The 27,207-nt window shown below is 41.0% G+C and overlaps 1 protein-coding gene across 7 annotated transcripts in view; it reads right to left on the bottom strand.

Annotated features, from left to right (window-relative positions):
• myt1b (myelin transcription factor 1b) overlaps positions 1-27,207 on the bottom strand; it is an 87,793-nt gene that overhangs the window by 25,328 nt on the left and 35,258 nt on the right. For 4 of the 7 annotated variants that reach the window (XM_087781625.1, XM_087781627.1, XM_087781629.1 and 1 more), the window contains exon 2: positions 3,556-3,662. In XM_087781625.1, the coding sequence (XP_087637751.1) occupies positions 3,556-3,662 (107 nt within the window). Of the gene's footprint in view, positions 1-3,555; positions 3,663-8,478; positions 8,940-11,584; positions 11,667-27,207 lie in introns of those variants that run through there. The other 3 variants (XM_087781626.1, XM_087781631.1, XM_087781630.1) reach the window with 3 other exon arrangements.

Here is a 27,207-nt window from a genome sequence, read left to right as displayed (position 1 = left end):
TGTGCATGCGTGTGTCACTTTGTGCCGCCGCCGCCGCCGTCCTGCTTTTAAGGCCACAAAGGAGCAGGTGTTAACCCTGGCCTCGCCATCATCGCACACACACACAGACGGGCTCGCGCAGGCGACCACACCCCTTCACTCTCATAAGCTATCGATGCTTTTCAGCCACAATGGAGACATTAACTTTGAAAACTGAACTTTCTTCATCGCAAGTCTCTTTTATTCTCCGTTCCAAACCCTCTCTTAAGCCCGTCTTTAGTCGCCCACCCACCCCCCGCCCTCCTCACCCAGGCACTCAACTTCTTTGTTGCCTCTATAGTCAAGTTGGCACTGCTGCAGCAGGACTCGAACACGGGGTCCTTGTCCCCCCCACCCCCCCTGTATTTGGCAAAGCCCCTTTCCTGCTAATAGACCAGGCCTGAATGGAGGGATGAGAGGAAGATGCTGTTGTTTAGGGCTTTTATTAGGCTCTAAGTGTCTGCCCGGAGGTACAGGTGCAAGAGGAGGCCCCTCCCTTCCTTCTTCAGCAGCCTCCGCTGTCTCGTCCCAGCACTCAAGTTCCCCTTCCACTCGTGAGCGGAGAAATCGTCGTCCAAGTTGTGCCACAAACAGCGGCTTTGTTCGTGTTGAAGTGAATTCGACACTTTTACTATTCAGTTTTTTTTCTGCCAGTCGACAAGTCAGTGTCCAGGTGGTTTTAGCTGCTGCGGTAGTCGTGAGCACCCTGTTGGTCTTTCCAACACTGCACTCTTACTTCATAAAAACCCCTTCCTGATTCAGATAAATAAATGCTTTTCAAATATTTCTTCATAGTAGTACCGGAAGAAAGATCAGAAAACGTAGCTGAGGAACATCGTGCTAAGAAAGTTGTCGTTAAGACGTTCCACACTCACTTTAAATTCTCGTTGAGCTGCTCAGAGAAACCTCTAAGACACGCAGCTGAGAACAGTTGCTATGCATGGTGATTACTGTAGATCACATGTGTAAACCAAAGACCCGGGGCCAAATATGGCTCGCCAAGTCATTTTATGTGGCCCGGTCTGATGGTTGGCTCAACATCAAAGATTAATGTTCATGTTAATATGTTGACCTATAAAGATTAAGCCTCCAAGAATGAGAAGAGAAGATCCCACTTGTACTTCCTGTTACAGACAGTTTTGTAAATATACATTTTGTTTCAGCCTGTCCGCTCTTTTCCAAAAGATTTTCGGTCCCTCGTATGATTGAGTTAGACACCCCTGAGCTCAGCTGTTAGTCCTTGAGACCGCGTCATCGATGTCCACACATATGAAGGGCTGATGACATGTCTCAGCAGATCAGGACGGCCATCGCTAACATTCACTCATCAGTCGCTCCTTTAGCCTCTGATGAAGTCGTGTCTCAAGATGTAGTCGTTAATGCGATCAACACTTTGTAGTATCGCCACTTTGAGATGCAAAAACACCTTTTTTTTTTCAAACCTATCTTCTGTAGATAACGTGTAGGAATATGAGTTGTGGATTGAAGAGAACGAAGCGGCGTAGTAGGAAAACACTCCACCTCTTTGCTTTACTATCTCATTACTTTTCACTCTGCTCCGTCTCCTGACAGTGAGCGGATGAATCAGAACCTGGCCTGAAAAGGGACCCTATTGCTTTCATGTTTGTGTAACCATAGTTACCACATTTAAATAGGTAAGCACATCTGAGTTCTCCTTTTTTCTCTATTCCAACTCATTAAATGTGCATGAACACAGAGTCACAGTGAGTGAATCCAGATGCATCCTGGCACCTGATTTTCATAATCTCTTTCAAAGAGACGCTTTTATTGCACCTTCAAAAAACTTGTTCTTTTATCTGCGCTGTCTTCTAACGAGACTCTTCACAGAGACGCCCGGATATCTGGTCAATAGCGGCGAGCGGGCGGGTAGCTTCTGTAGGTACAAGAGGAGGAAGAGGAGGGTGATGGAGGGAAGTCGGTCCCCTACAGGCTGTGCTCACATTATCAATGATGTCCTTCTCCGCGCACTGGTCGACGCAGGACGACCGCCGCTGCTTCGCCTCGGCCGTTCTGACGGCTCCATGTAAATGGCTAGCTAGGGGGGATGACTTCTGAGAGAAGGTCAGCCCTCGTCCCCTGGCATGCATAAATGACTCTTTTATTCATTTTCAGGTTTACAAGAGTAGATGAGGAGCTGGTGGTGGAATGAAACCGACATCGCCGAAACACGACCCGCGGTTATCGGCTGCCAATTAGCCGATCGCAGCTCCCTCGTCCGGCTGACCGTGGTGCTGGAGCCTCCACGTCGGAGCCGCGATTTCATTTTAATAATTAACGCAGGGCAGAGCATGTTGAGAATGAAGGAGAGGGGGTGCCTTGTTGGTTCTCATACTTGATATGCATTAAAAAAAAAAGACTGTTACCCCAATTTCCGTTGCCTATTTCACTCAAATGTTCTCTAAAATGGAAAGAAAATGTATTTTAAAGAATCTAAAATGTGTCGGAATTGTAAATTATAATATCATTTTCAATAAGAACATGGTTAAAAAATAGAAAAAGACAATTTCTTACATATACTAATCATGATTTATGCCGGTCCCACATCTTAAGGCGAACATTTCCTCGTAAGTATAACTCAAATAAATAATAATAAATTCACATTTTCTTCATTTTCATCACTCAACCCCTTGAAGGATCCAAAGATAATATTATTGGGATTCATGCCTGAGGCGAGACAATATTTTCAGAGGGGAAATTGTAACTTAAATGATCTTAATATCTTTAAAAGAAAATGGAAGTGTAAACCGCCACGGTTCTGCTGTGACAGGTAACAGCAGCCCGACAGAGGGGGGCGCTCAGATGATGGACTCCTGCTCTCCTCAGCCCCCTTGGCAGCAGAAATCAAACCAAATCAATAAAAGTCATCTCTTCAGATGAACCAGAGCCATCAGGGGGGAAGCAGAACTACTTTTACTGGACCCAGGGGGGAAACAACCCTGTGCACCCCCCCTCCCGCCCCCCTCCTGGACCTCAACCCTTCATCCCTGTCACCCCCCCCTCCGTCCATCACTCTCTTTGTTGAGCGCCTCAGCAGTGGCGGAGGAGAAAGAGCAGATATTGGAAGAGTGGAAGGAGTAACCTTGAGATGGGAGAGAAGTTTGAAGTGAGGACGGGGCCAGGCTCGAGGAGGGTTAGAAGTGAAGATTGTCTTTCTTCTACGCCGATAAGGAGGGATATCATGGGAGACCAAAGTAAGAGCAGTTGAAGGACATCTTTTTCTGCATTTCTTTTGTTATTGTGTTTCAATAAAAAAAATCCTGCCAAGTGAGCCGAGTGCTGAGAAAAAAGCGCTGAGTTGAGTGCGCTGACTAAACTAAGCTGAGAAGGTTCTGGGCCGTGGATGGGCCGGGCCTCGGGGAGATTTGGGGCGCCGTTTGATTCATAACCCCTCCTCCACCCCACCCTACCCCCTTTTTTTTTTTTCTTATTTACCCGCTGAGTTAGGAATTGGGGGAAATGCTCAGGAAGCAGAAACAAGTTTAAAAAGGGGTGGGGTGGGGGGGGCTTGTCACTCACCATGATTGGTCGACGGCTCTGCAGTCTCTGGGAGGCCTGACAGCGACTGCTGGTCCTCTCGCCTCGTGTCCACCGCTGGTTCACCAGCTCTCCCCGAAACTCATTTTCTAGAAAGCGAAAGAGAAAAAAAAAAGTGTTAAAAAAAATCCACAGAAAGTCTCCAGAGTTGTCATATTAAATCATCAACATCAGCGGAAATGGACAGGCGGAGGTTTTAGTTGAGTTGGGGGGGTTGGGGGGGGGTACAGAAGGGAACAGGACAGTGGGGGTACTACTTTAAAGGGAAGGTCAGGGCACTCAAGCATGCTGCACACACTCCTTTATTAACTAGAGGAACAGTGAACACACAGGCATGGTTAAGTGCCCCAGCTGGGATCCCTGTCAGTCTGCTATTAGAATCAATCAAATTTGTGCATTTTTATCAAGCTTTTCAGGTGGTACATGCAAGCAGGGGAGCCGGGCTGGAGGGGGAACGGTCAGTAAATAATGAAGCATCCATAAATCAAGCCTCCTTTTTTTCCCCTCTTCTTTTTTTCATCAACATAATAGCTGGAGAGAAACGCTAAATCTTAGCGTAGTCGTGGTGACAGTCGAGGTGTAAAACACAACCAAGGGTTGTTTTTTTTTTGTCAGCTGAGGTTCAAGGAGATGGACAACAACACATGTCTATTGATGCACTTCCATAATGCTCAGTGAGATGGAACATCTACGATGGACACACTTTCCCCTCGACAGAACATTTCAAATTATCAATTGAAATATATGTTTTAATACGTCAATAAGATTTTCTAGACTAGCTGATAATAAACCGGTAACTAGACGCTGAAAAAATGTGATTTAATTCTAAATAAATGTTTATATTTTCTATAAAACCTCATATTTTCTTATAATCTCTGTCTTAAAAGAACCAGATCAATCGTGTGTCTTCACTAAAATACACTGTAATCTACTGACGGTTAAATAAAGCTTTAAATTCACTAAGAAGATTTGTTTCTACTTTTAAAATAAGTTTCCCTCTGTGTGAGCCGCACATCAAACAGACGAGAGAAAATATCTGACGCGCTCGTGTCATTGCCTTTGATGGAAAAAGTAACCCGAAGCTGCAGAAGCGTTTAGCGATTCCAAGAATACAACGATTTCCTGCAAAAGAGCTGTAGCCTTCAAAGACAGAAACATCCACAAAACAGCTTGTTCGAGGGGTCCCAGAGCATCTCCACCCAGCACTCACATCAACCCCCCCCCCACCCTCCTCCTGCCCTCACCCCCCGATCTGTTAAAGCCCATCCAGCACTCTGCAAAACGCTTGTTTATCAACTTTCGCTCACTGAGCTGAGAAGTGATTACAACAGCAAAAATGTTTGTCTGCATCTCTATCTATGTCTCAGCCACACACACACATTCACTCCCTTCTTTTGAGTGCATTCAAAGTGAGCATCCATCCTCTTTTGACGGTTTTGGAAGCCCGAATATAAAACCCCTTTTCTCTAGCACACTGCCCTGGGACATGTGTCTCTGCCGCTCTTCTTTCAGTCCCTAAAAAACATTTTGTGATGGAGGAACCGAACATGACAACAAATATCCAACAGGAGTGACGACAAAGTCACCAGATGAACTGGATCCACAAACTTAAGCTGCTCCCAGACGATTAGGCTCTGCTCATTCACACTAGAAAGAGACACTTTAACAAAAACACTGGATGAGAACTAAGATAAATGTTGGACCACAGGGAGACTCTTTAATGATCCCGAACCAAGCTTCTACTAAAAAAAAAAAAGTGGAAACTCAGAGAGAGAAAAAATACTAGAGACCAAATTTTCAGCTGGTATAATTCTAGTCCAGTGGCTTAGTAGGACAATGGACCTAAATCCATAGTTAGATTAAACAGCAGGTTGAAGAGTGTAACAGTATTAGTGCGGATGCAGCCGAGTATACACGTCCGCCCCTGTAAAGCAGGATTTACAAAGAACTTAGTGTGATTACAGCGAGCCCGCGGCCGGGGAAAAGTTGTGGGACAGTTTCATATCACGGCTGATTTCTGGGTCACTGTGCATGTGGAGGGAAAAAAAAGGTAACCAGATTATCTGAAGATGCCAAAATTGGATTTGTGATGATTAGATATGCGAGGAAATATCTGTGAGTGGAGCGCAGAATTAAAGGGGACGTGTGTGTGTTCTTGGCAGATATGGGATTGGGCTGTAATGGGCGGGGGTGTGGGAGGGGAAACCATGGAAACCAGGGCTTTTTTTTTTTTTCTCCCCTCCTTCTCCCGGTTGCTTCTTGAAGGCCACACTGACCTCAGCGTCACTTCTCAGACAAGCTCCACACCTCGACGTGAAACACAACTTTTTCATTAAAACACACTCGTTAAGCATGAAATTCATTACTTCCAGCCTTGTCACGTGTAACGCCTCGCCTCTATTGAAAAGCTCCGCCGCCCCTGACCTTTGCATGTATTCCTTGGATTTCTGATGGGCTTTGAATGACGAGGGCACAGTTTAGCCCCAGCTGCTCGTCCAACATGTTTATTACGCTTCCCTCCTCCGGCACCTGCTGTCCTCACCACCGGCTATTCAAGCCTTTCGCAGCTTTGCCATCACACACTGGCTCTCACGCACACAGAAGAAACTTCAGAGCCACATATGCCTCTATAGTTCCCACTGACAGCATAAGGCACCAATAACCTAATTCTCTAATCCACTGAAACCGGGTTAAAATCACAAAGTAGGCAGATGAAAACAATAGTTGGATCAGCACTTTTAAATCTTCCATCAAACTGTCAAATATCAGATCAAATTCACCACGCAGCTGCATTTCTCAACGCTCCCGACAAGCAAAAAACAAAAGACTTCTCTTTTTGCATCTGAAAGTCAATCAGCAAAAGTGATACTGTAGGTTTTATTTAACATAAACACAGCATCACATTAAGCAGGTGAAATCAGATATCTATGCTGCCACTGTTTGTCATCACCATCAAAACATACCAAGCACAACTAAAAAACAAGCTTTAAAAAAACCTTGAACATATCTTGTAAGTAGAAAATGATATTGAAGACCAGAAAAAAGTATGGCTCAGGGGCCATACACAGCCCTTAAATGAGATGTATGTGGCCCTCTTGAACAACAAAAACTGATGTACATAGAAATGTTAAGATAAAAGTTTGTTTATTTTGAACCATTAAGAGGTCAATTTTCAATGTAAGTAAGTAAGTAATTTTTATTTATATAGCACTTTTCCAGACCAGGGTCACAAAGCGCTTAAACAATCAAAACAACACTCAATAAAGTATATACTTTAAAGGTCAAGATAAAACTGATAACACAACAGGAGTTCCAGAAAATCAAGGAAAAGCCTGAACAAATAAAAACGTCTTAAGATGAATGTATTATATTTGTCCGAGGACTAAATCTTCTCTTAATGATTTATATTTCAATAAAAAGACATTTAATTTAATAAAGTTTTTAGTATGTTTTTTTTAAAAGGCATGGCACAACTATACTTTGTCACACCCCCCTGTTCCCATATTGACATATCTGCATCATTTTAAAACACTTTTTTTCTTTTGGCTTGTTTAAAGGTTATATCCATCACTGCATACATTATCAAAAATCAATCAACCAACCAATGCAACCATTAGGGCAGAAAATATTAATTAATGGGTGTAATCTCTGCACGAAAATGTAAACTACTTTAACAGTAGTTAAAATACAAGCAAGTATGTGTAATAATACCGGTTGCATTATCAATGTCAGTAAGTAAGTAAGTAATTTTTATTTGTATAGCGCTTTTCCAGACCAGGGTCACAAAGCGCTTAAACAATCAAAACAATACTCAATAAAGTATATACTTTAAAGGTCAAGATAAAACTGATAACACAACGTCTTTCATTTATTTAGACTCCTACTGGAGTAACTTGTTTTTTTAAATAAATAAAAAAGTCACCAAATAAGATACTATCTTTTTCAAAAACTCCTCCTCCTATGTTTTGAAAAAATACATCAAAACGTTTTTCTGACCATCAGCTGGAGAAAAAGCGAGCCCATGCGTTTGTAAGTTAAAAAGAGGAGTGACATAAGAGCGCATGTGTGATCATGCCTCATCTCTCTCCTCCATCTTAGGACGCAGGTGCTTTGAGGCGCATACACGCCACATTAAGTGTCCATGTAAGCAAAGCGAGGAAGAGGACGGAGTGAAGAAAACATTCACAAACACGCTCTTTTTTCAATTCGGACCCGGGCTAGTAAAAGGGGGGGAAAGCAAATATGTTTCATTGGATGTCCACGGCTCCCTGTGCCTCATGACTTTCTTTGCTTTATTTATCTGCGCAAAAGAGGCTGACATTTGAAGAGCATCTCTGTTTTCTGCTGCAGAGGATCAAATGGCCAACCCCTCCCTCCCTCCCTCCCTCTCTCTCTCTCTCCATCCTGCCATCCATCCATCTGTCCGTGCGTCCGCGCACACTTTCACGCACAGGCGGACACATATCCACCGATGAAGAAAAAAAAAACACACTGAGGCGAATAAAGGGACCAAAGACTCTCACTTCATTAAAAAAAAAAAGAAGCGTCGGATTAATAAGACGCGCACACGCACGCGGGTGAACTATCCCGCGCGCACGGAGTGACACGGAGGAGCGTAAACACGCGTCTCAACATGACCGCATCAAACCGGTGCTTCACGTGGATCACCTGCTCTCTGGAGGGTCGCCGGGGAAAAAAATGTGAATAATCGACGATTAAAAAGCGTCAAATAATCTCAGGAAAAAAAAAAGATGAAGCAAAACAAAGTGAGATCAAAGTTCACATTCGAGGCGTCAAAGTATTTTACAATGGATCAGCTCGAGCGCTCGCGTTAAAATGAAAAAAAAAATCAAAATAAAGATAATGTCATTAATAACAATATTATCAGTCAATAATAAAGCGTACCTGAGTTGTCGTTAGTTCCGTTTTAAAAAAGACCAGGTTTATCGACGCTGTCCTCCGAGAGCCGCACAAGTTAAAGTCGGATAAAAAAAAAAGAGGAATAAATATCCGTACGCGAGCGTTGAGTCGAGCCCGGGGGGGTGTGTTCCAGCTGCGGGCGCTCACAGAGATGCGGGCCCTGGACTCTCTGAGCTCCGGCTGCGGATCGTTAAAGATCTTCACTTGTTTGTAAGCAAAAACATGGCTTCATTTGCCTTTGTCAGCGAGAAAGAGGAGGAAAAAAAAAACACGTAATATTGACTTACCTTTCCCTCATGAGCCATTGTAGCGCCCCCCTTCCAGCCCCTCTCCTCCCCCTGAGCTACTCCCTCCCTCCGCCCTTTGCCATGACATCACGGCAGCCGTAGTAAACCTCCAGCATCAGATGGGTAGGGCTTGAGATCCCACCCCCCCTACCCCACCACCACCACCAACCCCAACCCTTCACCGACCCACACACGCCCCTCACACACACAACCCCCCACCTTCACTCCTTTACTACACACCACCACCTCTCTCGCTCTCTCTCTCTCTCCTCTGACTTTCTCCCCCCCTTCTTCTTTATCAAATCAACTTACTACAATCTCTTTATCTCCTTTCATCCCGACGATACATGGACTCATAGAAGTTGGATCAAAACCATTGATCAGGTCTAATAGTACTCACTCCCGTATCCAGGAAAATCTTCGAAGTCAGGAGGAGAATGTCACCAGCCCCCCCCCCCTACACATCCGACAAAGTGGTAGCGTCCAATAATTCATTCAGGAGACATTTTTCCCTCTTGCAGGAATTGATGTAGTAGTTGTGCGCAGAGTTGCTCTGACACACTGACTGATCATTTATGGGAAGAGCAGAGAACTGGGGGAGGGGTTAATGGCATATAGATGCGGCGCCTTTTCTTTTAAATATATATAAGCATGTATGTCTAGATGCCCCCGGGGAGGCGAGGAAACGTGGGCTGGCTTTATCAATCCCATTATCAAAAGAAAGAAGAGAATAATTGCGTGAGATGGAAGGAGTGATGGCTGTCAGCGTCTTGAGTGTGAAGAGTGCAACTTGGACTCACTCCCAAAATGTTGCCCAACCCTGGTTGTTGTTTTTTTTTTTTGAAACCATTAGTGGGAATGACAACCATTCATTACAAGCCATTTGAGAATAGTCGCCACAAATGCCATTCTTTATCTGCTGTCTCCACGCCGCGCACACGGGGAATATTCAAAAAGCCCAACCTTCAGCTTTCAGAAATTCTATTAAATTCTTATCTCTTTGCAGCAGGCTCTTTTTGTGCAATCCCATTGTTATGCATTGGGGCTGAAATCAATCACCGGCCGTGCGAAAAGACGCCACATCAGTCTGATTTCAGGACTGTGGACGCGCGAGAAGAGTCGCACAACAGTTGACAGAGCAATAAACAAAAGAAGAGTTGGAAGGAAAACTGATTAAAAAAGGAGACGCCATTGGCCTGGAGGCGACTCCGCGAACGAGCTTTCAGAACTCTGGACAGCTCTCGAGAGCAGCGAGAGTGAGAGATCAGAACCTGGGACAGCTCACAGGACACCAGAACTTTTCTGCACGGAGGGTCAACTCTCAAGAAGATATTGACTCAGGATGTAAGAAAATGCTGTGTAAGTTTAAAAATAAATGAGTTTTTTAAAAGAAAGTGTATTTGTCAATCACAAAATTGGACATGCCACTTTAAACCACAACGTTGTGGGATTTTCACCCGATAGATCGATCGAATCTTGTAAAATAGCACTAATGTTTATTAAGTGTAATACAAAACATCAAATGACAGAGACTGGGAGCTATCAAATCTGACCAAAGGGCCACAAATGGACCCCTTGCCGGACAAAAGCCCTATATAAATAAAAATGACTTACTTACTTACTTACTTACATTGGTCGAGTCTTTGTCTCGTAACAAACACTAATATTAAAGTTAAAAACTTTTTTTGATTTTGCTCTCCTGATGAATGTTCGTGTTATGTTTCTGAAAATTGTGCTAAGAAAAGTTTTCAGTTTAAGTTTTTTTTTTTTTACACAAAGTTTACAAAAGTTTATAAAAACACTGCTTTTAAGAAGTTAGGTAGAAGTGTCATGATTTAAAATTGTTTAAAGAGAAGGAGGAAAAACGAGATATAAATCAAAGCTATTAATAACTTGAAAAAAGGTGTTTATTTAATGCCTGGATAAGTTTAGAGTTTATACAAATGAACATAAACATTTGAATTAAGTCTAAATCAAACCATTGGTTACACATTATTGAACTAAAATATGAAAAGTAAGGTCATATTTGTATTGTTTAAAAAACAACAACAACTAGTATTTAAAAGTGAATCGTGACTGTAGTATAAATAAAATTTGATTTTTATTAAAAAACGTTCCAAAAAACTATGAATTAATCCCAAATTAAATACATCATATCACTTTAAACATGTTTCTTTGTAAGAAAAGTATTTTTTAATCAGAGCGTAGGCGACTCCTGAATGGATGAATTTGATTTAAAAGTCTTGAATATTGAATGAGTCCACGAATGATTGTCGTAGAAGGTGAAAAACTTGGTCCTTAAGTCTACAGCTGCAGATGGTGCAGAGGCCCTCAGATCGCAGCACTAATATAAATATTAGATGCAGCAGCAGCTGACTGGGCGCTGAGGTGGGGACCGGGGGAGGCCCCTGTAGTCCCTCGACAGATGGAACAAGCAGACAGACTTAGACAACAAAAAAAGTTTTAATAAGCCCACAGCTTGGCATTGTCCCCAAAGTCCCGGGGCCACACAGTCCCCTCGGGGACCAACTGTCCTTTGTTTGCTTCCGCACACAAGTTTAGTTTCATCTCCCAACGTTGGGAAAAAAACGGACTGTTACTAAACTTAGCCACGTCTCTCTTCATCTTATATAAGGTACACTTTTAAATAAATGTAGTTTATCTACAACTAAAAGGCGAAAAGTTTGGAAATATTTCTTAAACCGCTCGCTCCAGAGAAGTCACTCTCTCAGTCGTTAAAGATACCGATGCAGAAACAAAGTTTTTAAACCGATAATAAAAGTTGATAAACGCAGAATACGAACCTAGAAAAGTGCGACACAGCTTCATCTTCGCGGCCATCCTGTCTGTCTCCTCGCAGCGACCCCTCAGTTCGGCCGCTAACTTTACTTCTGCCCGCAAACTTGCGGAAACTTTAATCCAACTTGTCGGCAGTGGGAGGGAAGAGAGCGAGGGGCGGGAGACGGGCCGTGATTGACGTCGAGCACGAACCAATGGCAGCGCAGGCGCTCTCGTGCCGCGGCCAATCACAGCGCCCAGCGACTCAGCTTTCAATAACAATGGAATAAGTGGCACAAAGAGCATCTGCTGCTGCTGACAACTTCTCACACTCACTCTCTCACACACTCTATAGTAAACTTCATTCGAATTGTACCAGATAACATATAAAGTGCGCTGTGCAATCGACACCTATAAATCTAATAATCATTCCCTGTATATTAAACATTTACATCAACTTATAGTTGTGTAAGCCATATAAAATATAATAAAGCTGCCTTGACAAGGAGATCTTGTGTTGTTCGAGGAACATACATCAACATATTTGTGCACAGATGGACATCACACTCCTGCTGCCAGTCTTATGATAATGATCAGACAATAAACATTAATAAAGAGGACATTAAGGAAACGTGCCTGGAATAACTCCTAGTTCATTTTTTTTCTAACAGCAGAACTAAAACATTTTGTCTATAGATTATTGTGTCTTTCACAAAACGTACCAGATGCACTGATGATATTGCTAACTTAGGGGAGAACTCACACTGGACGTCCAGGCCTATTCAGTGAGTGTGTGTCTGGGACAGACAGACAGTTCCTCCCTCCCAATAGCAGATGGTCTGCCAGATAATGAGCTCTCCCATTGCTCGCTCCTGTTACCCCGCACCCCCCTATTCCTTCAAGACGAGGTGGGGGGAGAAACTTCCCTTTATGCACAATCCACGGTTTCACTTTATTTTTAATCATCTGTATTAATAAATAAACTTTAGTCTGATGAATATTGTATAGATCATGAATAAATGTATAATTTTCGTTAGGCAAGTTAATTAAATTAAAAACTTTTTGGGACCAAAAAAAACAAAGTTTAACTTATGTAAACTGTAGTAGTTAAATTTCTACCAGCGGGAGATGTTTTAAAAACTTACATGTGAATCATGTAAGAATAAATGTTCAATTACTTTTTCTCACAGTTCCACATATTTACCCATGACTTGTATACAAAATACGAGTTTGTTTGGTGTGAGAAACTTTATCTTTGCAGTACCATGAACAGGCAACTTATGGAAGGCGTCCCCCATTTCTCGTCAACAGCTGGCATTGGTTCGAGGAACCGATGACCCAGGATAGCCAGAACTAAGCTATTCAATATCGTGAAATTATTCAAGACTTTTAATAATACACAACCCTGCCCCCTTCCCACGAGTGATTCTAGTATCCTGCTAGAATTGTATTAGTTAAGAACAAGTCAATGTTGCAATATTTTGTTCATTAAGTGAGTGAATCATATTCCATCAACTTTAAAAAAAAGTATTATCTACATTTTTAATATTATAATACATTTAATATATGTATTTTCTTATTTTAACCATTTTATTTTATTAGATAGTAAGTATGTAAGTAATTTATATTTATAGAGCGTATGCCGTATCGAGCACATCTAATGATAATGATGATATATTTGTCATTTTATTGCGTATTATAAATACAAAATGATAACTAGAAAAGCACTCTGCTGCACCAAAGTTTTTTCACATCATAGTCACATGAAAGTTGATGTATTTTCGTGATTAGACTGTTTTTCCAGTTATTTGTCAGTTCTGCACAAAGCTGGGTGCAGCAGCGCTGAGAGACCATACAAGTGAATGAGAACATTTTTTTTGTAACTAGAACTAATCATTTGTAACCAGAACTGAATCGATTTTTATTCAATATAATTCACAACTTGTTTCAATTAAGTAAACAAACCGACACAACTCTATATGTTTACACTTTTTGTACACCCAAAATAACGTTGTAATGGTCGGTACGACAAACTTTATCTCCGAGGCAACAAGAGTTCACATACAGTACACATCATTCCGGTGTGTCTGGAGTGTTTTCGGACAAAGAAGGTGTCGCTGTTAAGGAGAGCTGCTGTGTTTTATCTGACACTGGCAGGCAGATCCTGTATTCTCCCTGAGTCCGCTGCTCTCATTAGCCTATTAACTTCACCGTTCACCCCCCCTTCTGTTTCACTACACTGAGAGGGCCCTGCACACACACACACACACACACACATTCTGCACAATCAGACATATGCAAACGCACAGAAATGAATGCATACACACAACAGCCCTCCCTCTCTCTCACCCTCTCATTCTATGCTGTGAAGAACAAGCAGCTGAACTCTGACATAGCCTCCAGCTGTCCTGGAGACAGTGGTGACAAAAAAAAAAGTTCAAACAAATACACGCGCACACACACTCATTCACACACTCTCTCTCACACACACTCGAGAGCAGGAAACAAGACCTTGTTGAGAGAATGACCCGTGTGAGCTAATTAATGGAGATTTCACTCCATTTTTTATTTTCATTATTCAGAAGTCCTTCTAAATGTTCACTCCTACGCCTTCATCAGCATTATTCAGCGTCTTCAATTGACACAACTTCTCACTGAGAGGAGACGCGGGGGTCACGGCCTGCTGCATCCAGAATCCTTTTCTTTGCTTTTTCAAATCAATACTTTGAAAAAAAAAAAATACAGATTTTTAGTTTTTAGGAATATTCATTTAATTCCCATCCGGAACCCAAACCAAACTGAGTCAAAGTTTTTGTTCTGAATAAACCAGACGAGGAAGGTGCAACACGGATGGGATTCATTTTAACAAAGTTGTTTTTAAAGTTGATCTTGTATTGGGTAAACAAATGTGTGAGCTTAAGTTAGTAGGTGGAAATATTCCTACATAATCACCGTTATAATTTTAACATCGCATTATTACCGATCGTCCACTGTGATTGTTTGGCTGGGCGGCAAAGCATTAAAGGAGCTGTCCAGGGTATTGTTACTTTGAGGGTCGTCGAGAGGGTTTGCACATCATATGAAATATTGAGTCTCCAAGTTATAATAAATGTTGTTATTGTAAAACTTTGTTGCAAAAATGTTTAAAATGGTCAGAACTTCGCAGATATTAAATGTATATATACACACACACACATACATACATATTATTATGGTTCAGAGGCATTTTTCAAGAACAGAGAAAAGCCTCACAAACTAAAGGAAAACTTATAGAAATAGACAATTGAAAAGCTACATTTACCTTGTATTGTTAGTTTATTAAAAAAAAAAAAACTTACACATATGTTAGTAATGTCTTAAAAGCAGAAACATCAGGGCCTTTTTCATTATTCAGAGTATTTTTGTTGAGATTCAGGGCGAAATATTTAACACCATCAAAATGGAAAAAGAAGACAAACCAAAGAATAGTTTAATAGTAAAGCATGAAAACGTTTTTAATGAACAATTTTTTTTTGCATAAAAAGTAATTGTTTCTTATGTAGATGTTAAATTACATTACATACAAAAATGTTTTAAATGGTCAGAACTTATTATTATTATTATAATTATTAGAACTTGAAGACTTAACATTCCATACGAGACAGCTCTCCTGATGCTTTGCCGCCCAGCCAAACAATCACAGCATCCGGTCACTTTTGACTCACACCGTGTGGTATTTATATATAATATTGTACCAACCGATCAGCAGTCGCTAAATAGCGCGGTGTCTTGAATGGCATCATGGGAGTTCCCTGTTTTGTTGGCACCTCGAGAAAGGTGTTCTGTGGCAGCGTCGATCTGCCGTTTAAATCGATCACACGTTTGTAACAGTGTGAGCAGTGATGAGGACTTTTGACGTTCTGTAATCTTCAATTGGGCTTTTTATTTCAAATTCTCGACGCCCTTTTTTTCATCCGACCATCATCCATCAACTGCCTTGTTAGCTCCTTGACACAGATTCTCACACCCACGTGCACAGATGGACAGTGGAAACGGCATGGTCATACTGCTATAATAACAATCAGGTTCGTAACCCCCCCCCCCTCTTTCCACACCGCCCCCCGCCTCGCTCTGACTCTCCCCGTCGCTGACTTAACACCCCCAACGTTGCTCTCTTTCTCTGTAACATCCATGCGGCATGATCATACCCATATCTGTCAACTCCCATTAGACACAGCCAGGCACCCACAAGTGTAGAAAAAATCCATCTTTTGTGTTCCATTTAAAGATCCACCCAAGCTTGCATGTTTGCTACCAAGACCCTCTTTGGTGTAAAAATACATTCAGCTTTGCTCGGCTGACTTTTAACATGATAAAGACACAAACAGCCTCTGGCCCTTCATTACTCACTGATTACACTTCCTCGCTCTTTTCAGGGAGCGCTGCCTTTTTTTTTTAACACACACACACCGACACACAAAGCAAAAGGCCAAAAGACAGAAAAAGTTTGGCCTAAATGCCACTTTGGATGACCATCATCTCCACTGAGTCTGCCCCCCCTCACCCACTCGGTGAACCCCCTCCGACTGTCCTGGATCTTTGCTACCCCAACTAAGGCAGGGGGAGCCCGGATTGGGGGGTAAAAGGGCGATACATGAAATGGGGTCAGCTTTGCCAAAAGGAATCACCTCACTTGTCCGTCAGCCTCCCTGTCAATTACGCAAATCTGGGCTTCACGAAAAGACTCTCAAACTTACAGTGAGGTTTTCTTAATCTGCACTCCAACGCCCCGGAGCCTGCCGCTGTCTGAGGGGAGAACCCGGTCACCCCTCCTTCTGTACCCTCCAGACTCCCCCATTCTGTGGCCCCCCGCTGAGGTCGACCGCCTGACCCCATGTCACCCTGCAAAGTCACAGAGTCAAATTCTTTAAGTCCCTGCCACTGTTGATTTCTTCATTTTCAGGCCCTCCCCTCGTCCCTCGCCCATCTTATCCCTGACTTGGGCCTTTTTCTCCTCCCCGCCTCCTGAGCTGCAGCCGGTCACATCGGCAGCGGTAAATACGGGCAGCACTTCACAAACAAGGCATGATTACAATGACAAAGGCTGCCACACTTTAGGGAGGAGCTTGGAGCAATTTGGAGGCTGCGGGGGCCATTGAGCGAGTGGCATACTTAATGGGCTTTGTGCGCCAGAAGAAAAGGGTCTGAGCTTTTGGGCCCAGCTGTCACTATGGAAAATATCAGACTGACACAGCACCCAGTGCTCTTTGGCTTGCTCTCTTTTCTTCTACCCCCCTCCCCTTTTCTCTCGCCTCCCTCTTTTTCTGTAGTTAGTGATCACAAAAAGTGAAATCTGTTGGGAAGAAATGAAAAAAAAGTGAACTCCCTCTTTTGATTCCTCAAACCCACTGCATTTGTGCTCACACACACACAGACACACACACATATAATGCATAGCAGGCTGACTCTGCAGTAATTATTCAAACCCTAAAACCCAGAGGGATAAATGACATTATTACATTTCACTACTTAATTACGTGTGTGGATAGTTACTAAGCGTCAGCCATCATGCATGCATAATGTGGTGAGATCCAGTCACTTCGCTTCATAAAGCAAATGTAAAGAACCACAAACAAGAGCAAGTCCACTGTGGAGGGCAAACTCAATAATACTGTCAGAACTTAGATTAATCCACAAGAGGAAGAGCCTGAACGAGTGGCCCTGACCAGAGTCCGAGGGACTCAATTTGATATTTTTTAAAGTTGTTTTTGTTTTACGTCTCTGGACTGTTGAGAAAGTAAAAACAAGTTTAGATTATTGAGTTACCTGGTTCAGAGACATTTTTCAAGAACAGAGAAAAGCCTCACAAACTGAAGGAGAACTTATAGAAATAGACAATAGAAAAGCTACATTTACCTTGTATTGTTAGTTTATTAAAAAAAAAAACTTACACATATGTTAGTTATGTCTTAAAAGCAGAAACATCAGGGCCTTTTTCATTATTGAGTGATTTTGTTGTGATTCATGGGGAAATATTTAACACCATCAAAATGGAAAAAGAAGACAAACCAAAGAATAGTTTAATAGTAAAGCATGAAAACGTTTTTAATGAACAATTTTAATAACATTCTTACCCAACTACTGTATATGTATTTAAATCTCCTTTGGGTATTTTCAGTTCAGAGCGGGTTACTGTAGATCATAGCTTTTTTTTTTTTAGATAACCAGGGAATTTAAGGCTAATTTAAAATAGAAATAAATAAAGTACTTGTTAAATCAATCTGAGATCATGAGGGTCACATCTTGTCCCAAGTTCACACTTTGTTAATATATCTATTAACACTTAAAGTTAGTTATTTCCAGTGCAGAGATGGAGATGACGGTTATATGTAAATATAGCAACATTCACTTCCTCAAAAGCTAAACATCCTCTGAAGTTCTATGATCTATAAATGTTTTTCTTCTTCTCCAGTTATAATGGGGTTGGCCCCGAAATCAAAGACCCAGAGCCCCGACGGAGGCCGCCCTCTTATGATGCATCTCAATCCTCGTACGCTAAGAATCGCTCACACTCCAGATCCAAAAGCATTACAGCAGCTCTGTGACTTTATGGCACTGTATCACCAAACATAATACTGACGCCCACGCACACACACAGCAAACACGAGTGTACTGGAGGCGAGTGTGCGGCTCCATTCAAACACACACAAAGACAGAGTTGGATGTTGTTTCACCTAATCTCTTTGATACCACTGTGGTGCTGCTAAGCTCCAGAAAATCAGCTTAGCAGATGTCCTAAAGTGTAGGTGGCTTGTTTCAGGGGGCTGCAGAAGAAACGCGACAAGACCGAGGAGAAGTTAAAAAAAAAAGAAGAGGGGGTTCTGTGGGGGTGGGGGAACTCTTGGCCCTGATGAGTCCAACTCAATCCTTATTCTATTTGTGTCTGCCAAAGCACACTCTTTCATCGATTCACCCATCACTCACTTCTTTCTTACACCCCCGACCCCTCTTCACTGAGTGCGATACGCATGCTCGCTCCTATTTGTGACAAACTAAAATAAACCTTGCTAAGCTGCACGAGTGTAGAGACATTAACCTAAATTCTCCGAGAACAAACAATGAAAAATATGACTTGGAAAATGATCTTAAATATGGAAACATGCTTTATTTGAATTCATAGTCGTCCACACAATTGAATATCAACTTACATCTAACATTAAATAACACTTAAATAGCTGAGATAATAGTTAATAGATCATACCTTGTATAATAGTCAACGTGTTGTGTATAGCTGCAAACTATGTCTGCAAAATGTACTAGAAAAAGCACTGCTACATCACATACCTCCCCCAAGGAGCTATTGACTTTATAAATACACAGCATTGAATCAAATAACTTCCTTCTTTTTTTTTGGGAATCAAACCCACACTGTTGAAGCAGAGGGAGTTAACCACTTGACCAGTTTTTAAAACCATTTCATCAGCCACATGTCACATGAAAGTTCACTGATTTTTTTTTTTTCTTAGTTCCTATAGTAGTAGGCACTTGAGAAGCACAATAAAAAAAACATAGAAGTTAATAAGGAAACATTTAAAACCTTTCTTTGGGAAAACTTCAAAACGGTCATCATCGGGAATACTATTTATTATTATTGTATTGTTAATTTGTTAATTTGATATACGGTTTACTATCAGACAAACTAGAAACATAGTACTGAACGTCACTGAAATAAACTTGAAAAAACTATGAGGACCTGTTGCTATGCTAACAGGCTCTTATCAGAACACAAGAGTTGATTCATCTCTTTTTTGCCGTTTTTTTCTGAAAAACCAATGACCTGAAAGTAGTAAACCTTTGTCACACTTGCACAGTTGTTTAGCAAAAAACATTGTGTGCAGGTTTGCGTTATGACTTGAAGGCAAATACTGCAAATAGTTCTTGTGATTAAAGTGAAGTATGAAGGGAGCGAGAGAGAGTGTTGGAGTGAGTGTGTTGTTTTCTAAAAAGTTATTCCACTTGTGATAGTGTTGGCGATTAAGATCATAATGAGTCTTTCCCTTCATGGCGTCGCACATGGTCGCGCAGCCTTCAAGTCATAACGCAAACACGCACGCACGCACACAAACACACACGCGCACGCACGTGCATTATCAGCACAAGTGAGACATCTGTATGCAAATGTCATTATGTTGGTCGGGGAGGGGGTTGAGAGTGCGCCGGCTGTGAGTGATGTTGTGATAGTGAAGGGGCTACTGAAGGAGGTTGAGCTCCAAATGAGTGTGTGTGTCAAGAGCCGGTGCATATATGTATGGTAGCCATAGTAACCAAGTGAAGAAGGCTCACTCATGTTTTTATCATTGATCTGTTTGCTGAAACATTTGGGGCTGTTGCAACAACCGAATCTCACCGGATGCTCAGATCCAGGCAGCGACGATACACGTGTTCTTCATCCAGATGTTGCCACTGAAACCTGCAGCACATTCCACTGCTGTAGTTGAAGTAAAGACAACACGCCATCAGGAAATTACTGGCCACGAAAAAGGTTTTTATTCACAGACACGCAGTATAATAGTAGCAAAAGGTCAGGACAACCTACATCTTAGACCACCATGATTACAAAGTCACTTATTCAATCTGTTGGATCTATTCTACCTTTTTAATCTGTTTTTCAGCTTCCATTAAGGAATCCTAGCGTCTGACATGAAAAAGCTGAATATGTCGGTAAGTAAATAACTAATAAAGATGAGTTTTTTTGCTAGTTCTGAACAGAGCTGGGCTTATTGGAGTCCATTGCAGCAGCAGCAGTAGTGTGAACCTGTTCACGTCTATGGAGATTACTAAATTAATAAAATATTCATGTTAAAACAACAGTGGAAACATGTTCAAGTTGCATACAAAAAAATCTAAGACCAATTCAAAAGTAACTTCAAAAGACCAGTTTTGGCTAAAAATGTAACAATAAACATTAGGGTTATGAGCAATAATCTGGCGTAAGATTTGTATCACGATACAGAGGACAACAATACAATATATTGAGATATATTTGTTGAGTACTTGACTCTGGTGTTGCAGAATTTACAAGCCACATGACTCTTGACGAAGTTGTAACTTCTTTCATTTGTTTTTAAATCAAAAAAATGTCCAAACATCAGCTTGAAAGTAAAAGCTGCTGGAGTCGACTGTATCCTCTCGTCCTCAGCTGCGGAGGACATAATGATTGCTGCCATCTAGCGGGCCTCAAGGGACCCACAAATGAAAGAAATATGCTAACACGTAAAATGTGATTTACAAAAATGAATAAAGAAATTTGTTGAAAAACAATAAAGAATCATAGAAAATAATATTTATATATCAATATAGCAACATTTTCTAACACCCCAAATACACATATCCCTACAGGAGTCCTAAGAAAATACATTAATAACTCTCCAACTCTTGAAATTCTCATGAGAATCCTGCCACAACTTTTAAGCTAAAAGTGTCAGAAACATAACCTCCTTGGCAGTGGTAATGTGGAGACGAGTGTTCCAGAGACCACACTCATCCTCACAGCAACACATACAAGTGTCTCTCTCTCTCTCTCTCTCTCTCTCTCTGTCTGTCTCTCTCTCTCTCTCCCTCTCTCTCTCTCTCTCTGTCTGTCTCTCTCTCTCTCTCCCTCTCTCTCTCTCTCTCGGGGCTGATGGGTATTGTATCAGTCATAACACAGATCGAGAAGCGGTGTCATGCTGTGCCCTCGATTTGATTGCTGTCCAGACCTACTAGAAACATGCTGCTCCACACTCTGGTGCACACACAGCTAATATCAGATACATATTTCCTGCGTGGTTTTGCATTATTGTCAACTGCTCACAAAGATATAAGAAATAACATTCGGAGAGATGTCGACACAGTGAAAACTGTTTCATAAAAACGTATTATTATTTCAACGATATATGCTAAAAGACTGACATATTTAATGGAGTGGTTCCGGGATTTTGTCATTTTCGTGGATCGGCCAGAAGAATTCCAAGAAATGCTTAGAGAGAACATTGAACTCCGAACGGGGGAAATGGTGCCACAAAAGCTCTATACTATCTAAATGTTTGAACACAATCTTTATCCAGCTGGGAAATTGCAACTGAAGCCAACTGGCTGAAAAAAAAGTAATTCATCCAGGCACAAATGAGAAAACAACCGCTTTCCTTTCTTCGAATCACTACTCACACCTCTGATTTCTATGGTATCAGCCTCGCTTTCCTGGAAAAACCATTAACTCTAAGAGGAGCTCGTATCAAGTTCGGAGCAGAAAGTCTTAGAAAAGAAGCTGATTTCCAGCATCACCAGCACATCCATGTTGTACACAGAAGATCCTTTAAACCGGTTTGGTACGTTTCATAAAGTCTTCCCCTTTTTCTCATCTTTACAAAAAGACAAGTTCCAAATGTCTAAAAAGTCCCATATATTATACACACAAGTGACATCATTTACAGGAGATGACATCATTCAAACCCGTGCAGGACCCAAGGTTTCAAGCAGACATGTTTGAAAATTTGTGAGATAAAAAGACGGATTTCTTATTTTCGGCGGGGACATAAGCTTTGTTTGTCTAAAAGAACGAAAACGTTCATTTAAAGTGACGGAAAGTTAAAATTGAATGGTTTATCTGCTTGCTTAGCATACTTATAATAGTACACACTGCAGTCATTCTGTTGAGAAATACCAACTAACTACTATGTGGATGTTTTTTAAAGATAACAGTTACGTCGAATATCAACCGATTATTTTTAATATAAAAGGACATTGTTGTCCTGAATATGTATCATATTTAAATAAATGTATTTACTGTCCATTAAGTGGTTGTAAAGAGTTCTATTAACTCGATAAATAATGCCATCTGATGCAAATACACTGAAAATGTTATGGGGATTTATGGCTGAGGTTTGCCAGCGAGGATCCCAGAAGCTAGAGGAAGTTAAGCACAATCTCCTTCAAATTAAAAGACTCGAATCAGACCTGAAGGTGTGTAAAGACCAACTATCTTTTTTTCTTTGAAGTATTTCCTATTTTTCTTTTGAAAACATTGATACCAATTAGTTTTTGTCTTTTTTTTATTCATTTGATTTTCATTTTGGTTTCCTTCTTTCACTTCATGAACAACTTATTTTGTTAAGAAGGAAGTGCTCAGCCCTGCAGGCCCTCTCGCTTCCCTCTGCTCCCTCCCTCCTTCCATCCCGTCCTTTATCCCTCACTTCTGGCGAGTCTCCAGTTTAAACAGAAGGCAGTGCATGGGGAACAGAGGGAAGAGAGAGGGAGACAGAGAGTGAGTGAGTGCTGCATGATTCATGTTGGCCTGTAATAAAGCCAGTCCAGTCTTTTAAGTGTTTGGTGTGTAATGGAGTTTCAGGGACAGGCCTATCATTTTCTCCTAATAGCGCTTTCTCCGCCGCACGCCATGACCCCTCTCTCCACGCCCCCACCCTACACACCCCTACTGTGGTATCCGAACACACACATACACACATGACACATACAAGCGATTACCGGCAGCTGCGGGAGTTTTCTGAGCAGCAAAAGTGGCCAATTTTCTCTCCCTTCCATTTAAACAACAAACAGGGCGTCATGTTAAGGGGGTGAGGAAAGAGGGAATGGAAATTGGGCTGATAAGGGTTATTGTGGACCAGAGGGTTAGCTGCTGAGAAGTAGCAGTGCGTGGAGGGAAGTGATTTTAATATTTTTAGGAGAGAGCAGAAGTCGTGAAGAATAATGTTGATCTTCAGTTAATGGCGGCGCAGATGCTCGGAGTTTGTCGCTGCAACATGTGGTCGTCGTGCACTTCGGCTCCAAAACACCCATTTGATGGCTACGATGGAAAAGGGATTCATATTTGTGGAAGTTGACACTCAAACTGCTGGAGAAACTTTACTGTTATGGTCAAAATGTGATCTGCGGAGCAAAATGATCCTTCTTTTCAAACACAAATGTTCTTTTAAGTGACACACAATAGTTCAGGACAGAAAAATGAAAGTCCACGGATGATTCTATGAAACCATGTGGCACTAGCTTTTTGGTAAATGTAAAAAAACTGTTGAAAGTCTTTTTAATTAAATGATGCATCCGGCAATACATCTGTTTGTAAAGAACAAACTCAATTTCCTTTTTAACTTATTCATTCTAAAAATGCATTTTAGAACTAAATTAATTTATTGCATTATTTTAATTTTTTGTCGTGATTTGTTAAAAATAAAAATAACGGTTTTGTAGAGTGGCCCAGATTCCAAAGTACAAAATACATACAAAGTACACAAACATTTCAAAAAAAGATCACAAAAAGATTTTAAAGTTAATTTCAAATTTATCATGAAGATAAACTTCTGTTATTCTTAATTTATGACAATCAAAATGTGTTTCTTTCCATTTTAATGTCAAAAGAGCGGGTGAATGTGTTACTCAAGTATCAGGGAAACTTAATATCTACTAATATCCTCTGGCAAGGTCAGAGGTCAATGTGATATTCTAAATAAAGTTCCACTTCCTGTAATTCAATTCTGAATAAGTTTCAGATCTCAACATTAAGTCAACTTGAGTAGGAAACAGAAAATGATGAAACAAACGTGATAGAAACATTCAGTTAACATTTACAACTAATCGAATTAAAAGTTTTTCTATTTATATTTTGTATTAAGAGCTACAGAGTAATGTGCTTTATTGCACCTTATATACAGATATCAAATATTGTAGTATATATTTCACAAGATTTTGACTGAACAGAACCATTTCCTACTACTTTTGTTGTGTTGTAGGACATATAGTATCATGACACATGTGACCCCAGCGTGTGTGTGAGTGAGTGTCTGTGTGTGCACTGTCAATGGATGCACTTGTATTAATGTGTGTGTGTTTGTGTATAGAGCCAGTTGTAGCGGCAGAACAGATTGTAGAGTGTGTGTACAGACCAGACCCAAGATTACTGAACAGATTGCACAGCTGGCAGTCAGCCCTTTCCCTCTACACACATTAACAGAAAGAAGCACACGCACACACACACACACACACACACACACACACACACACACACACACACACACACACACACACACACACACACACACACACACACACACACACACACACACACACACACACACACACACACACACACACACACACACACAGATCCAAAGTAAGAAAAACAAATATTGACTACGTATTGATCGTGGGTGTATTGGATTGCTATTGACATATTCACTAATGCCAGAAATATCATTCTAGTCCACATGTTTTTTCAGTGACTCCTCGGTAATTAGTTGAACATGTTGGACTCACTGATCAGTAAATAGATATTTAGTAGATGGTGGTTGAAGATTAAATGGAAATAAACAGAAGTGGAGGGACGACGTACCAGTACAAAGTAGCTTAAAATAAATAAATCAGGAATATATATGAGCGAATGTATCACAGGTTACACAAGATGAGAAGGCAGGGATGTGACTGGTTACAAATCAGAACCCTATATAGATTAACGTTTCAGAAATTTAACTTTATCGACAATCTTGTCAACACGGAAAAGTTTCAGCACAAACCGGAGCTTTACTACGAGCAGCCAAGCACTAAAAAAAATCAGATTTACCGTCACATGCGTCAAGAGTGTTGATTAAAGAGGCAGCAGCTTTTCAATGATGTATAGCTGAAGCTCGGCAGAAGTAATGAGTTCACTGAGAGGGAGTGATAAAAGGGAAGAGTTTCTATGAGTCAGAAAGTTATTTTTTGATCCCAAGTCTCACTCAAAATGTTTGCGAACTTTCACCTGAGCAGGTGCGAACAGCAGAACACAAACAAGCGTGCATGTGTGGACAGCTTCGATCGGAGGTTACACCTCACACTTTACGCAGCGCCGTCACTCCAGAGGAAGGCAAAACTTTTTTCCGGTCCATGGTACACCTGCCATTCCATTCTTGACATGTGCAGCATGTCTTTGTTGGTGTGGAGTCGACGTGTCTTTGTGTGTTTGCTCTTTGTTTTCCAGGGAGGGCCGACACAGAGAGGAGTTGTGAGGGAGTTGAACAAATAAACAGCAGAGAGCAGGAAAGACAAAAGACTGGGAGGGAGCACCTGCCGAGGTCTTTGTGTCCCTTAATAAGAGACACCAGTGCCTGTGAGCGCACCCCCTGGACTCCAGTTCAACTCAGCGTGTGCGTGCGTGTGTCTACACATGTGCACAAACCCACACACAAGATTATCTCTCTGTACATTTTGGACTTTTTTAAGAGTCTAAAGTTATGAAAAAACACAGTTTTTTCTTGACCTTGCCCTTAGTTTTGGTAGAAACTCTTACTCCGCTGCCATTTTTTCCTACAGCGTGACCCTTTGACATCCCAGAGAATCACAGACATATAAGCTCTGGATCTAGTGTGGCTGAACTGAATCAAGAGTTGGAAGTCGGGAAAATAATTGAAATATTTTTTAGTATTCTTTTAAAGGAGCAAGAGTTTCACTTTTGAATTAATTTAAACTCTAGGTATTATGTATATGTGATAAAAGGTGTAATAACTTACTGGTATGTTGCAAAATACACGTCCTTTTCTTATTTTCTTATGCTTTGTGTTGTGTATATATAAACACATTTTTGATACTGCTTAAGTTGCTATTTTACCATACATTAAAATATATAATTCACTTTAATCAGAAGCAGAAAACCTTTATTAGTCCCGCGAGGGGAAATTCGGTTTAACAACAGCAAGAGAAATAAAAACACCCAGAAATAAAAACGAGAAAGAAAATCTAAATAGAATAAAAGATAAATCTGCGCTATATAATATATACACAATCATATTTACATAAATAACAAGAGGTGCAGTTAAATAGTTATCTTAAGTAAGCTTCATTGTTTTTACATCGTAGAAATTAGAAATAAAAAGAATCATTATTTAAAATGTCCTCATGGAAAAAGACTATCATCTGCAACGTGACAAAAGATTAGCAGTAAAAACAGATGACAAAGAGAGAGAAACCCCAGAAGTCTTTAAACAAAACAAAAATAAATCAGCTAGATTATATTTCACGAAGCTCCTCCTGTCATCCACAAAGCCATTTAAGAAAATACATAAGTTGCCATTTAATTGGCTCGCTCCACAGACTTAATGTCTTGAAACAGTCAAAGCAAAAACAGAAATCATCAACGATGTTCTGCTCACAATGTTCTCAATTATGTCTGTAATAATGGGACACTTTCCTGCTGTTTACCCAGCGGAGGGACTCGCTGAAGGAGGAGCAACAGCGAGACAACAGATGTCAAATGTTTTTTCCATAGTTATAAAATGTCATCTCGACACGGACCAACATCTTATTGCCTCGATTCGCTTTGATAATTGTTATATAAGGAGTCATTAACATGACAAGTAAATGATGGTGTAGGATATATCTCGACACACTGGTTAATAGAAGTAGCTGTACTGGTATCTAAATATCCACCACATCAATATGCGCCACCATTATCTTCATGGTATTGCAAAAGAAAGTCACATGACCAAGTGCTCCTGCAGCATGTTGGAGTGTTGGAGCGTTTTAACACATATGAAGGTAGTATAGTTTTATGGCCGAGTGGCTCTGTCCGTCGTAAAAGTATGGCAGCGCTCACGTGAGACGTATAAATGGATAAGGTTTCTAATTCTGGCATGTACTTTATGGCAGC

This window comes from Callionymus lyra, chromosome 19, assembly GCF_982586985.1.
Source record: "Callionymus lyra chromosome 19, fCalLyr1.hap1.1, whole genome shotgun sequence".
Classification (NCBI taxonomy): Eukaryota; Metazoa; Chordata; class Actinopteri; order Syngnathiformes; family Callionymidae; genus Callionymus; species Callionymus lyra.
The sequence above is the reverse complement of the archived record's forward strand: the minus strand, read 5'-3'. Positions and strand labels throughout refer to the sequence as shown.